The sequence below is a fragment of the Salmo salar genome, chromosome ssa17 (genome assembly GCF_905237065.1).
Source record: "Salmo salar chromosome ssa17, Ssal_v3.1, whole genome shotgun sequence".
NCBI lineage: Eukaryota > Metazoa > Chordata > Actinopteri > Salmoniformes > Salmonidae > Salmo > Salmo salar.
Genome location: NC_059458.1, coordinates 28281397 through 28295339, shown reverse-complemented (window position 1 = coordinate 28295339; position 13943 = coordinate 28281397). Strand labels below are relative to the sequence as shown.

The window sequence follows — 13943 nt, the reverse complement described above, 5'->3', positions numbered from 1 at the left end:
TATGGAGATAGATTAAATATGTGTGGAGGGCGTGGAGAAATACTCCAGCCTGAATGTGCCGCATGTTGTGTGTAAACCGATTATGCTTTTATATTGGTGTTTTTTCTCGTCGTTTAGCCTACTGTTCCCAGTAGCCGACCCGATCATACTTATGTTGTTAAGGAAAACATCTGTTCTTACTTCCTAGTAGTCGTACTGCGTTTTTACAGCAGCCCCCCCCCTCGCCGCTGTTTGATAAATCACTCTGCCGTTCCCCGCTGCCGCTGCTCGGAAGGTGGTGCTGAAACCATATAGATCTCGCTCTGTTACCTCTACCACCGCCGACATTTGCAGCCATTTTACACAAGCCGAACGGAATCATGTCGTGAGGCATCACATCACCTGGGACGACCGGACCCAGCTACGTCTGGACGGCGACAAGTCGACAAGATGGTGAAGCGGAAAAGCCTGGATGAGACCGACACGGAGTGCGGCAAGGGTATACCGTTCCCGATCCAGACCTTCTTATGGAGGCAGACCAGGTTAGTGTCGTGACAGCCATTGATAACAGGTGTTTGCCGCTGCTCAGAATATACGGGAGTGAGATTATATGTCAACCAAGCTAACTCGCTCCCTTAGGTTATACATTAAAACATGTGTTACATCTGTATAGAAGGTTTTTATGTGAGTGTCAATCATTTGACTCGTTATACACCCGTTGACCGGGTTGTCATGTCAGGCTATGCGTCAGTTCATTTGGTTAGGCTATTGTAGCCTATTCAATACATCCAAACATACAACAACATGAAAAGAAAAAAACCCGAGAAAAACAGCTAGTTCTCGTACAGGGGATATGTTCTAGAGGAGGGGGGGCTAAAATGTCACACCTGTAGACATGGCTGGGAAAAGGTGAAGGTGATTGCCTTATTACGCATCCGCTGTAACCTACGGCTGAATCCATCTGATATGTATACAGTATGTTCACTGTTATTTCTAGAGGTAGGGCTAGGCTATGAACGGTATAAGCGATCATATTTTATCATTTGGATGATACCACTGGCCACTTGCACGAAGACGTTTGGCGGTCTAGCTCCAACATTTGCGTCACAGCCTATTCAATTTACCCTATGTAGCTAATGATATTATTTTCAAACAATGATGTAATGAACATTTAACACGCCCCAATGTTTTCATGATTGCAGCGCGTTTCTGAGGCCGAAGTTGGGGAAACAATATGAGGCATCTTGTGTGGTAAGCCATTTTCTTAACGCGATAGTTGATTAGAATGAATCATCGCTCCGCTTCTCCCGCGGCCTCGCCGCACCTGCGAATTAGGGGAGCATTTTTCAATTGCATTTAGAGGATTGGAGTTTGTTCTGTTCTATTCTGTACCTTGCCCGTTTGGTTAAACTGTTATTACTATGAATTGTAGCTAGTTCAAACTCATCTTTATAATGAGTCTATACATTGTAATAACACGTCTGAGTGTATGACCAAATAGTAAATTGGGCTTTAACTCAGGCTTGCTGCTTTCCCCAAGGCATATTACTTTGCTTGAGGACACTTATTGGCCACATCCACTGGCACTCAATGGCCCTTCAGTTTCTGTCTCAGAGACGTCACTGGCCCATGTTCATGAAGCATCTCCAAGTAGGAGTGCTGAGCTAGGATCAGTTTGACCTTTTTACATAATAAGAAATAAGATTACATGGACAGAGGGCTGATCCCAGACCAGCACTCCTACTCTGAGACATTTAATGAATACGGGCCACTGTGTCTCTCTCCTAGTCCTTTGAGCGGGTGCTGGTGGAGAACAAGCTCCACGGGCTCTCCCCGGTGCTGTCCGAGGCCATCCAGAGCATCTCTCGCTGGGAGCTGGTCCAGGCCGCCCTGCCCCACGTACTCCACTGCACCGCCATCCTGCTCTCTAACAGGAACAAGCTGGGTAAACACACACACACACACACACACACACACACACACACACACACACACACACACACACACACACACACACACACGGACGCAGACACGCATATGCATGCATGCACACACACGCACACAGACATGCATACAGTTATACAGACACTCATACAGTAATACAGACACGAATACAGTAATACACACACACACAGACACGAATACAGTAATACAGACACACACACAGACATGCATACAGTTATACAGACACTCATACAGTAATACAGACACGAATACAGTAATACACACACACACAGACACGAATACAGTAATACACACACACACAGACACGCATACAGTAATACAGACACGAATACAGTAATACAGACACACAGACACGAATACAGTAATACAGACACACACACAGACACGCATACAGTAATACAGACACTCATACAGTAATACAGACACACACACAGACACGCATACAGTAATACAGACACGAATACAGTAATACAGACACACAGACACGCATTGAGGTAATACAGACACGAATACAGTAATACAGACACAGACATACACATACAGACATGCATACAGGAATACACACACCCTCCCACCCCACACACCCATGTATCCCATCACACCAATCAAACACTGATCTCTGACCCAGGGGTGTCAAACTTATTTGGCCCCGTGGGCCACACTTAAATGCCAAAATGGAAAAAAAGAGTCCTCTATCCATCACTTTTGGAATTTTCGATACTCCCTGACTGTCTAGCTTTCGTATCGATAACTGTTATCAAGCTGGACAGAGTGAAGGGACTATAAATGACTGTTATCAAGCTGGACAGAGTGAAGAGACTATAGATGATACCTTATTTACATAAGTATTCAGACCCTTTGCTATGAGACTCGAAATTGAGCTCAGATGCATCCTGTTTCCATTGATCATCCTTGAGATGTTTCTACAACTTGATTGGAGTCCACCTGTATTAAATTCAATTGATTGGACATGATTTGGAAAGGCACACACCTGTCTATTAGGTCCCACAGTTGACAGTGCATGTCAGATCAAAAACCAAGCCATGAGGTTGAAGGAATTGTCCGTAGAGCTCCGAGAAAGGATTGTGTTGAGGCACAGATCTCGGGAAGGGTACCAAAACATTTCTTCAGCATTGAAGGTCCCCGAGAACACAGTGGCCTCCATCATTCTTAAATTGAAGTAGTTTGGAACCACCAAGACTCTTCCTAGAGCCGGCCGCCAGGCCAAACTGAGCAATCGGGGGAGAAGGGCCTTGGTCAGGGAGGTGACCAAGAACCTGATGATCACTCTGACAGAGCTCCAGAGTTCCTCCGTGGAGATGGGAGAACCTTCCAGAAGGACAACCATCTCTGCAGCACTCCACCAATCAGGCCTTTATGGTAGAGTCGCCAGACGGAAGCCACTCCTCAGTAAAAGGTACATGACAGACCGCTAGGAGTTTGCCAAAATGCACCTAAAGGACTCTAAGACCATGAGAAACAAGATTCTCTGGCCTGAAGAAACCAAGATTGAAGTCTTTGGCTTGAATGCCGAGCGTCACGTCTGGAGGAAACCTGGCACCATCTCCACAGTGAAGCATGGTGGTGGCGGCATCATGCTGTGGGGATGTTTTTCAGCGGCAGGGAGTGGGAGACTAGTCAGGATCGAGGGAAAGATGAACGGAGCAAAGTACATAGAGTTCCTTGATGAAAACCTTCTCCAGAGCACTTAGGACCTCAGACTGGGGTAACGGTTCATCTTCCAACAGGACAACGACCCTAAGCACACAGCCAAGACAACGCAGGAGTGGCTTCGGGACAAGTCTCTGAATGTTCTTGAGTGGCCCAGCCAGAGCCCGGACTTTAACCGATCTAACATCTTTGGAGAGACCTGAAAATAGATGTGCAGTGATGCTCCCCATCCAACCTGACAGAGCTTGAGAGGATCTGCAGAGAAGAAGGGGGAAACTCCCCAAATACAGATGTGCCAAGCTTGTAGCGTCATACCCAAGAAGACTCGAGGCTGTAATCGCTGCCTAAAGTGCTTCAACAAAGTACTGAGTAAAGGGTCTGAATAGTTATGTTAATGTGATACACTGCTCAAAAAAATAAAGGGAACACTTAAACAACACAATGTAACTCCAAGTCAATCACACTTCTGTGAAATCAAACTGTCCACTTAGGAAGCAACAATGATTGACAATAAATGTCACATGCTGTTGTACAAATGGAATAGACAACAGGTGGAAATTATAGGCAATTAGCAAGACACCCCCAATAAAGGAGTGGTTCTGCAGGTGGTCACCACAGACCACTTCTCAGTTCCTATGCTTCCTGGCTGATGTTTTGGTCACTTTTGAATGCTGGCGGTGCTTTCACTCTAGTGGTAGCATGAGACGGAGTCTACAACCCACACAAGTGGCTCAGGTAGTGCTGCTCATCCAGGATGGCACATCAATGCGAGCTGTGGCAAGAAGGTTTGCTGTGTCTGTCAGCGTAGTGTCCAGAGCATGGAGGCGCTACCAGGAGACAGGCCAGTACATCAGGAGACGTGGAGGAGGCCGTAGGAGGGCAACAACCCAGCAGCAGGACCGCTAACTCCGCCTTTGTGCAAGGAGGAGCAGGAGGAGCACTGCCAGAGCCCTGCAAAATGACCTCCAGCAGGCCACAAATGAAATGTGCATGTGTCTGCTCAAACGGTCAGAAACAGACTCCATGAGGGTGGTATGAGGGCCCGACGTCCACAGGTGGGGGTTGTGCTTACAGCCCAACACCGTGCAGGACGTTTGGCATTTGCCAGAGAACACCAAGATTGGCAAATTCGCCACTGGCGCCCTGTGCTCTTCACAGATGAAAGCAGGTTCACACTGAGCACGTGACAGACGTGACAGAGTCTGGAGACGCCGTGGAGAACGTTCTGCTGCCTGCAACATCCTCCAGCATGACCGGTTTGGCGGTGGGTCAGTCATGGTGTGGCATTTCTTTGGGGGGCCGCACAGCCCTCCATGTGCTCGCCAGAGGTAGCCTGACTGCCATTAGGTACCGAGATGAGATCCTCAGACCCCTTGTGAGACCATATGCTGGTACAGTTGGCCCTGGGTTCCTCCTAATGTAAGACAGTGCTAGACCTCATGTGGCTGGAGTGTGTCAGCAGTTCCTGCAAGTGGAAGGCATTGATGCCTTCCACTGAATCCAATTGAGCACATCTGGGACATCATGTCTCGCTCCATCCACCAACGCCACGTTGCACCACATACTGTCCAGGAGTTGGTGGATGCTTTAGTCCAGGTTTGGGAGGAGATCCCTCAGGAGACCATCCGCCACCTCATCAGGAGCATGCCCAGGTGTTGTAGCGAGGTCATACAGGCACGTGGAGGCCACACACACTACTGAGCCTCATTTTGACTTGTTTTAAGGACATTACATCAAAGTTGGATCAGCCTGTAGTGTGGTTTTCCACTTTAATTTTGAGTGTGTGTGACTCCAAATCCAGACCTCCATCGGTTGATAAATTGGATTTCCATTGATTATTTTTGTGTGATTTTGTTGTCAGCACATTCAACTATGTAAAGAAAAAATTATTTAATAAGATTATTTCATTCATTCAGATCTAGGATGTGTTATTTTAGTGTTCCCTTTATTTTTTTGAGCAGTGTATATCTGTTTTTTATTTGTAATACATTTGCAAAAATTTCTAAAAACCAGTTTTTGCTTTGTGATTCTGGGGTATTGTGTGTAGATTGATGAGGGGGGAAAAACAAATCCATTTTAGAATAAGGCTGTCACATAACAAAATGTGGAAAAAGTCAAAGGGTCTGAATACTTCCCAAATGCACAGTAAATGACTGTTATCAAGCTGGACAGATTGAAGAGACTATAAATGATTGTTATCAAGCTGGATAGAGTGAAGAGACTGTAAATGACTTATCAAGCTGGACAGAGTGAAGAGATTGTAAATGACTGTTATCAAGCTGGACAGAGTGAAGAGACTGTAAATGTAGGACCATTATAATTTCTACACAGTTTCGATTTGGTTTTATTAAGTAATTAAGCGGATTCTGTGCTCCGCGAAGCGTTCCCGGAAGTATTGCAATGTTGGGCCTCTGGGTTTAGAAACTCTGTGATCAAACCACCAGTGGGCCGTATTGAACAGGCCATATGTTTGACACCCCTGCTCTGACCCCTCACCCCTAACCCCAGGTCACCAGGACAAGCTGGGCGTGGCGGAGACCAAGCTGCTCCATACCCTCCACTGGATGCTACTGGAAGCGGCCCAGGAGTGCAACCAGGAGCCCAGCCTGGGCCACGGATGGTCGGGGGGCAGCAGCAGCTCAGCCTTCCTCCAGCCAATGGGGATTGGGAACCAGGGTTCCCCGCCAGCCAGAGGTGGCCAAGGTGGCCCAGGATCAGGCACCGGTTCTGGGTCAGGAGCGCCACGCTGCAGCGGGTCCCTGGAGGAGGATGAGCACGCCCGCACCAAGCTCTTCCACAAGAGCATGGCCACCGTGGAGCTGTTTGTCTTCCTCTTTGCTCCCCTCATTCACCGCATCAAGGTACCTCTGATTCATCTTTCCTGCTGGACTACCCCCTATTGATCTGTGTGTGTAGATGCTGTGGTTGTGTTTCATGGCTCTGGGGAATGCTTTGGTTCCCTACTGTGCGTGTCTGTGTGTGTGTATGTAAACTTTTTTGCCGTGTCGTCTAGGAGTCTGACCTGACTTTCCGATTGGCCAGTGGTCTCATCATATGGCAGCCAATGTGGGAGCACCGGCAACCTGACGTCCCCGCCTTCTCTGCCCTCATCAAGCCTGTGAGGAACATTGTGACAGGTGAGACACCCAGAGGACACCAAAGAAAGCATGTAGTACTGACTATGGAATCATCTGAGTTCTACTCTGCTGTTGTACATGAGACATTAGTAATACCCAAACCAAATACCATAGTAACAAAAGTGATATTTTAGTCTATTCTACACTCTAGAGACAAGGCCCTAAAGGGGATCTTCTGCCCTTTCCATAGAGGGTTCCTGGAACCAAAAAGGGTTCTTCAAAAGGACCTCTTATGGGGACATCCAAAGAACCCTTTTGGAACCCTTTTTACTAAGAGTGCATTCTATTCTATTCCATTAGATTCTATTCTATTAGATTCTATTCTATTAGATTCTATTCTGTTAGATTCTATTCTGTAAGCTACCACCTGTTTTGTCAACAGCCAAGAGGAACTCCCCGGTGAACAACCAGTGTAGCCCCTGTGGGTCCAGAAACCAAGGCCCCATGGTGAGTGTTCGTCTCAGGCAGCAGTGAGACAGCTGTACCCCTCCTCCAGCCCCCTCCCCCCAGGGTCTCTGCTAATATTATTATCACTCCCGAGTGGCGCAGAGGTCTACGGCATTGCATCTCAGTGCAAGAGGTGTCACTACAGTCTCTGGTTCGAATCCAGGCTGTATCACATCCAGCCATGATTGGGAGTCCCATAGGACGGTGCACAATTGGCTCAGCATTGTCCGGGTTTGGCCGGGGTAGGCTGTCATTGTAAATAATAATTTGTTCTTAATTAACTGACTTGCCTAGTTAAATAAAGGTTTAAAAAAAATCCCCTTGCTGGTATAATCTGTGTGTTAGAAGAGACTAGAAGCCTCTTGACTGACAGGCTCTTATTTGCTCTGTCTGCAGGGTTTCCAGGTGGTCTGTGAAACGGCCCAATCAGATTCATCCTCCCCTGGGGCTGGAGAGCAGAGCTGTCGCCGCGGCAACTCAGTGGAGAGAGGTGGGCCGTCAACGCGACAGGCTCCACTCGACAAAGGGATCGCCAAGAAGAAGTAAGCTGTTATGAACTGTGCAGTTCATACAAACAAACACACACACACAACATATGATACATGGAAAATGTGAACAGTAAGGAAACATTAAAGGGATTGGTACAGATACAGTGGCAAGAAAAGTATGTGAACCCTTTGGAATTACTTGGACTTCTACATAAATTGGTCATAAAATTAGATCTGATCTTCATCTAAGTCACAACAATAGACAAACACAGTCTGCTTAAACTAATAACACACAAACAATTATACATTTTCATGTCTTTATTGAACACACCGCATAAACATTCACAGTGCAGGGTGGGAAAAGTATGTGAACCCTTAGTTTTAATAACTGGTTGACAGAAATAACCTCAACCAAAAGTGTTCTATAGTTGCAGATCAGACCTGCACAGCGATCAGGAGGAATTTTGGACCATTCCTCTTTACAAAACTGTTTCAGTTCAGCAAAATTCTTGGGATGTCTGGTGTGAACCGCTCTCTTGAGGTCATGCCACAGCATCTCAATCGGGTTGAGGTCAGGACTCTGACTGGGACACTCCAGAAGGAGTATTTTCTTCTGTTGAAGCCATTCTGTTGTTGATTTACTTCTGTCTTTTGGGTCATTGTCCTGTTGCATCACCCAACTTCTGTTGAGCTTCAATTGGCGGACAGATAGCCTTACATTCTCCTGAAAAATGTCTTGATAAACTTGGGAATTAATTTGTCCATCGATGATAGCAAGCTGTCCAGGCCCTGAGGCAGCAAAGCAGCCCCAAACCACGATGCTCCCTCCACCATACTTTACAGTTGGGATGAGGTTTTGATGTTGGTGTGCTTTGCCTTTTTTTCTCCACACATAGTGTTGTGTGTTCCTTCCAAACAACTCAACTTCAGTTTCATCTGTCCACAGAATATTTAGTCAGTAGCGCTGTGGAACATCCAGATGCTATTTTGCAAACTTCAGATGTGCAGCAATGTTTTTTTTGGACAGCAGTGGCTTCTTCCGTCCTCCCATGAACATCATTCTTGTTTTAATGTTTTACGTATTGTAGACTCGTCAACAGAGATGTTAGCATCTTCCAGAGATTTCTTTGTCTTTAGCTGACACTCTAGGATTCTTCTTAACCTCATTGAGCATTCTGCGCTGTGCTCTTGCAGTCATCTTTGCAGGACGGCCACTCCTATGGAGAGTAGCTGATCTTTCTCTATTTATAGACAATTTGTCTTACCGTGGACTGATGAACATCAAGGCTTTTAGAGATACTTTTGTAACCCTTTCTAGCTTTATGCAGGTCAACAATTCTTTATCTTGGGTCTTCTGAGATCTATTTTGTTCAAGGCATGGTTCACATCAGGCAATGCTTCTTGTGAATAGCAAACTCAAATTTTGTGAGTTTTTTATGGGGCAGGGCAGCTCTAACCAACATCTCCAATCTCGTCTCATTGATTGGACTCCAGGTTAGCTGACTCCTGACTCCAACTAGCTTTTGAAGAAGTCATTAGCCTAGGGGTTCACATACTTTTCCCAACCTACACTGTGAATGTTTAAATTATGTATTCAATATAGACAAGAAAAATACAATAATTTGTGTGTTATTAGTTTAAGCACGCTGTGTTTGTCTGTTGTTGTGACTTAGATGAAGATCAGATCTGATTTTATGACCAATTTATGCAGAAATCCAGATAATTCCAAAGGGTTCACATACTTTTTCTTGCCACTGTATTTGTTGTTTGAATCAAAGATTGCCACTTTAATGGAACTGTCGTATCGCATGCATATGATATTGTATGAAGGTGAAGGCATTGCTGTGCAGCATAGTTGACTGACTGACTGTAACGTTACTATTATACAGGACTAGTACATGTTGACCTTATAGCAGTCTAGAAAGAACAAACTGGCTGCATTCATCTAGTTTAATGTTATATAATGTAGCCTGCAGCATCACCTGTTCCTCATAGCTTAGTATGGCTCAGTAGCTCACAGCACACGCATGCACACACACACACACACACACACACACACACACACACACACACACACACACACACACACACACACACACACACACACACACACACACACACACACACACACACACACACACACACACACACACACACAAGTGCTCATTCAGAGGTTCCACTCCATCCCTTGTGTATTATGATCAGTATAATGAGTTACAACTTGTTCCTCTCAGCCTCCCAGGCAGACACCAGATATAGACAGAGGCTGAAACAGATCTGTCTCTCCTTGTCTGCCTGCTCTTACCAATGAGACACTTTACCCAGGGTAATGATGCTAAACTAACATGGTGCATGTCTGATGCTGGCACTGCCAGTGTGTGTGTGTATGTGTGCATGTCTGATGCTGGCACTGCCAGTGTGTGTGTGTGTGCATGTCTGATGCTGGCACTGCCAGTGTGTATGTATGTGTGCATGTCTAATGCTGGCACTTCCAGTCTCCAACTCTCTGTACCTTGGCCCAGAGCATCAGGCAGGCACATAATGGATAGACATCGATCTGCCCACTGCCCAACCTGACCCTCAGACCCACTGCCCAAGCTGACCCTTAGACTCACTGCCCAACCTGACCCTCAGACCCACTGCCCAACCTGACCCTCAGACCCACTGCCCAAGCTGACCCTCAGACCCACTGCCCAAGCTGACCCTCAGACCCACTGCCCAACCTGACCCTCAGACCCACTACCCAACCTGACCCTCAGACCCACTGCCCAAGCTGACCCTCAGACCCACTGCCCAAGCTGACCCTCAGACCCACTGCCCAACCTGACCCTCAGACCCACTGCCCAAGCTGACCCTCAGACCCACTGCCCAAGCTGACCCTCTGACCCACTGCCCAACTTGACCCTCAGACCCACTGCCCAACCTGACCCTCAGACCCACTTCCCAAGCTGACCCTCTGACCCTCAGACCCACTGCCCAAGCTGACCCTCAGACCCACTGCCCAAGCTGACCCTCAGACCCACTGCCCAAGCTGACCCTCTGACCCACTGCCCAACCTGACCCTCAGACCCACTGCCCAAGCTGACCCTCAGACCCACTGCCCAAGCTGACCCTCAGACCCACTGCCCAAGCTGACCCTCTGACCCACTGCCCAACCTGACCCTCAGACCCAGTGCCCAATCTGTGCCCGCTTAGGGGGAAGAAGAACGATTTGGATTTAAATGATTTGGCATGCATCCAGTTAATGATTAATTTGTTTTAGGGTAAAACTGTGAGTGTTGAATATAAGAGTTTATACAACAGGTTGGTCTAATCCTGGATGCTGATTGGTTAAAAGCGCATTCCAGCTGGTGTCTATTCCGCAAGTTACCACCAGCTAAATCTATGACGTTAAAATGCCTATTTACTCTGTTCCATCTGACTGAGCAGTCCACTGTCTCATCAGCCCAGCCAGACAATGTATAAACATGATCTTCACTGTAAAAAGCATAGACTAGCAATTGGTTTTCAATAGCGGAGATTTGTATACAACCAGCGGTCTGTCTCTCTGACATCTCCAGCTGTCTCATAGTAATGAACGTGTAGGGGTCAGGAGAAGGGACGAGACAGACAGGCAGGCAGCGTTTCTCAACTAGTCGAAATGATGAATCAGCTGGCATAATTTTTATGAATATATATAAATAAATGTAAATAGAAAAAATGTCAAATGAAACTAAATGCAGCTACTTTGCAGTTTTTCCAGCTTCAGTTTGAAATGATTGTGTTAGCTGTGTTGTTGGCTAGCTCCTCTGAAGTGATTGTGTTAGCTGTGTTGTTGGCTAGCTTCTCTGAAGTGATTGTGTTAGCTGTGTTGTTGGCTAGCTCCTCTGAAGTGATTGTGTTAGCTGTGTTGTTGGCTAGCTCCTCTGAGGTGATTGTGTTAGCTGTGTTGTTGGCTAGCTTCCCTGAACAACAGTGTCCTGACAAGAGAGCACATGTTCTATGCCGGAAGAAATCGCGCATCATTAGCTCATTCTTATGAAGGTATCCAAATAAATTTAAGTAGAAAACAGCTTATGCAAATGCAGCTACTTTTCTGTTATTCTGACTGCAATGTTTGACCTGACTGTAAGTTAGCCATAGTTGTTTAGCTAGCAAGCAAGGGATAAGAACGTTGCCAGCCAGTATGGCAATAGAACATTTAGATCGAACGAACTGGGTCGCGTCCATAGATACAAAACAAAAATACTTAACGACTGGGTCACGTCTCGGGCCTAATAACACCCATGCCAATATATCCTCCAAACACCGGCTTCTCTGACATTATCACTCAAATTAGAATACTAGAATGGTCTTGAACCTTCTTATGATGGGATAAATGGCAGACATTTTGGTCAGGGAGTTGGTCAAACATGGTTTGCCAGTGCTGTGATAAGATATTGTGTTTGTGTAAAATAATGAATTTGAAGAATTAATCAACACTGTATGTTTGTTAGCTAGATAGCCAGACAGTTTTAGAGGAATGATTCCATTCATGTTTCAAATTAAATGCCAACATGCCAACATTCCATTCAGACAATGCAGTCAATCCACAGCCATACAGTGGCTGAAATCACTTGATGATAGGATTTAGACAAGTTGTAAATACAACAAGTTCTGATATTGTATCATATAATAGCACTCACAGCTATCCATGAAAGGAAACATTTAGACATTTATGGTCTGTTTACATATATTTTAGAGGCTATATATATACATAAACTTTGTATAAAACCTGTATAAACTGTATTTATAATTATATAACAATATTTTAGGTTGACAATAATTCTATTACACAATGTGTGATATATCACATGCCTATTTCACTTTTATTCTCCTCCATCAGTAAAATCAGGATTATATCTATACTGCCATTCATTCACATTAGACTGGGTTGGATTTCTCCCTGACCAATATGGCTGCCATTTTCACCCCATTCTGAAACTTTTAGGCTTTATGACATCACCCCTCTAGTAATTTAATAGGATCTCTATGGTGTTTGCATTCAGTAATACAACACATTCAATCATAGGTTCCATCAGGGGAGGACTGGGACCAGAAATCGACCCTGTCATTTCTAACATTTCTAGGCCCCCATATTGGCCCATTTTTTTCCCTTGAGGCCCCCTGGGATAAAAATCGACCAGCCCATCTTGCATTTGCCCGAAATGCAATATGGCCAGTCCGCCCCTGGTAGATTTAATGTGGATATTGGGTATGGAGAATGAGAGAGATGTGTCCCAGCCATCCTCACCTTCATGCATTGTGACAGCAGAGTGAAACGATCCATCTCTCTTCATGAGATTCACGTTTATAGGACTTCCAGCTGTGAATCAAAATAAGCTCTCTCCCCTGATTAATACCACTGACGTACAGCTCCGGTGTTGCCATGCACTCCAATCACTCCTTTCCACTGTGATGCGATGCTGATGCAGTTTCCATGGCAACCACTGCTGCTTCATCTCCGCAATGGAGGGAGTCCAGGTTGGGCAGTGTCTCTCCTGGGGGTGGGTGTATGTACGTCACTCAGTCGCCACAGCAACCTCTCCACAACACCAACTGAAAGCTTTCAGTGTGCGTGTGTCGGTTAGACAGTGTAACACGATACTGCTCCCGCATCCTGTACTCTGACATTGATTCTCCTAGTATTGACCGTCTCAACCCGACTCAGTTTAATAGTACAGCTAAGATGAAATGCTTTACCCTCCCTCCCTCCCTCCTCCCTCTCTCTGCTTTCACTACAGTATAAATCTCATTCTATCGTTGTGGTGCGGTGTAGCCCTGTGTATCGGCTCCTTTGCCATGCATCAGGGCTGTATTCATAAGGCATCAAACGTAGCCAAAATAGATTGAAACAAGGAGAGGGCTCCCTGAGCATGTCCAATAAGAAAAGCTAGTTTCGTGTCTCATTGTAAAATGTTTTTCTACAGTGTGACATAATAAATATGAGCCACCAGCCAGTGACCTTCATCTCTGCTGCTGAGCTAAAGTCTTATTGATAGTGGGCTCACGTAGGCTGAACATCCAGTCTCTAAATCTCCACAGAAACACATGCTGCAGGGCCTTGTTGTTTAACACATAATACAGGGCCTTGTTGTTTAACACATAATACAGGGCCTTGTTGTTTAACACATGCGACAGGGCCTTGTTGTTTAACATGCTACAGGGCCTTGTTGTTTAGCATATGCTACAGGGCCTTGTTGTTTAACATATGCTACAGGGCCTTGTTGTTTAACAC

General features: G+C 45.8%; 1 protein-coding gene across 1 annotated transcript in view; it reads left to right on the top strand.

Moving 5' to 3' along the window:
- The first annotated feature begins 250 nt into the window (after positions 1 to 250).
- LOC106592906 (protein unc-80 homolog) overlaps positions 251 to 13943 on the top strand; it is a 110324-nt gene continuing 96631 nt past the window's right edge. Inside the window, exons 1-7 of the mRNA XM_045700398.1 lie at positions 251 to 521; positions 1182 to 1230; positions 1768 to 1924; positions 6124 to 6476; positions 6629 to 6752; positions 7135 to 7199; positions 7596 to 7741. Coding sequence (XP_045556354.1) covers positions 430 to 521; positions 1182 to 1230; positions 1768 to 1924; positions 6124 to 6476; positions 6629 to 6752; positions 7135 to 7199; positions 7596 to 7741 — 986 coding nt within the window. The 5' untranslated portion in view covers positions 251 to 429. The remainder of the gene's footprint in view (positions 522 to 1181; positions 1231 to 1767; positions 1925 to 6123; positions 6477 to 6628; positions 6753 to 7134; positions 7200 to 7595; positions 7742 to 13943) is intronic.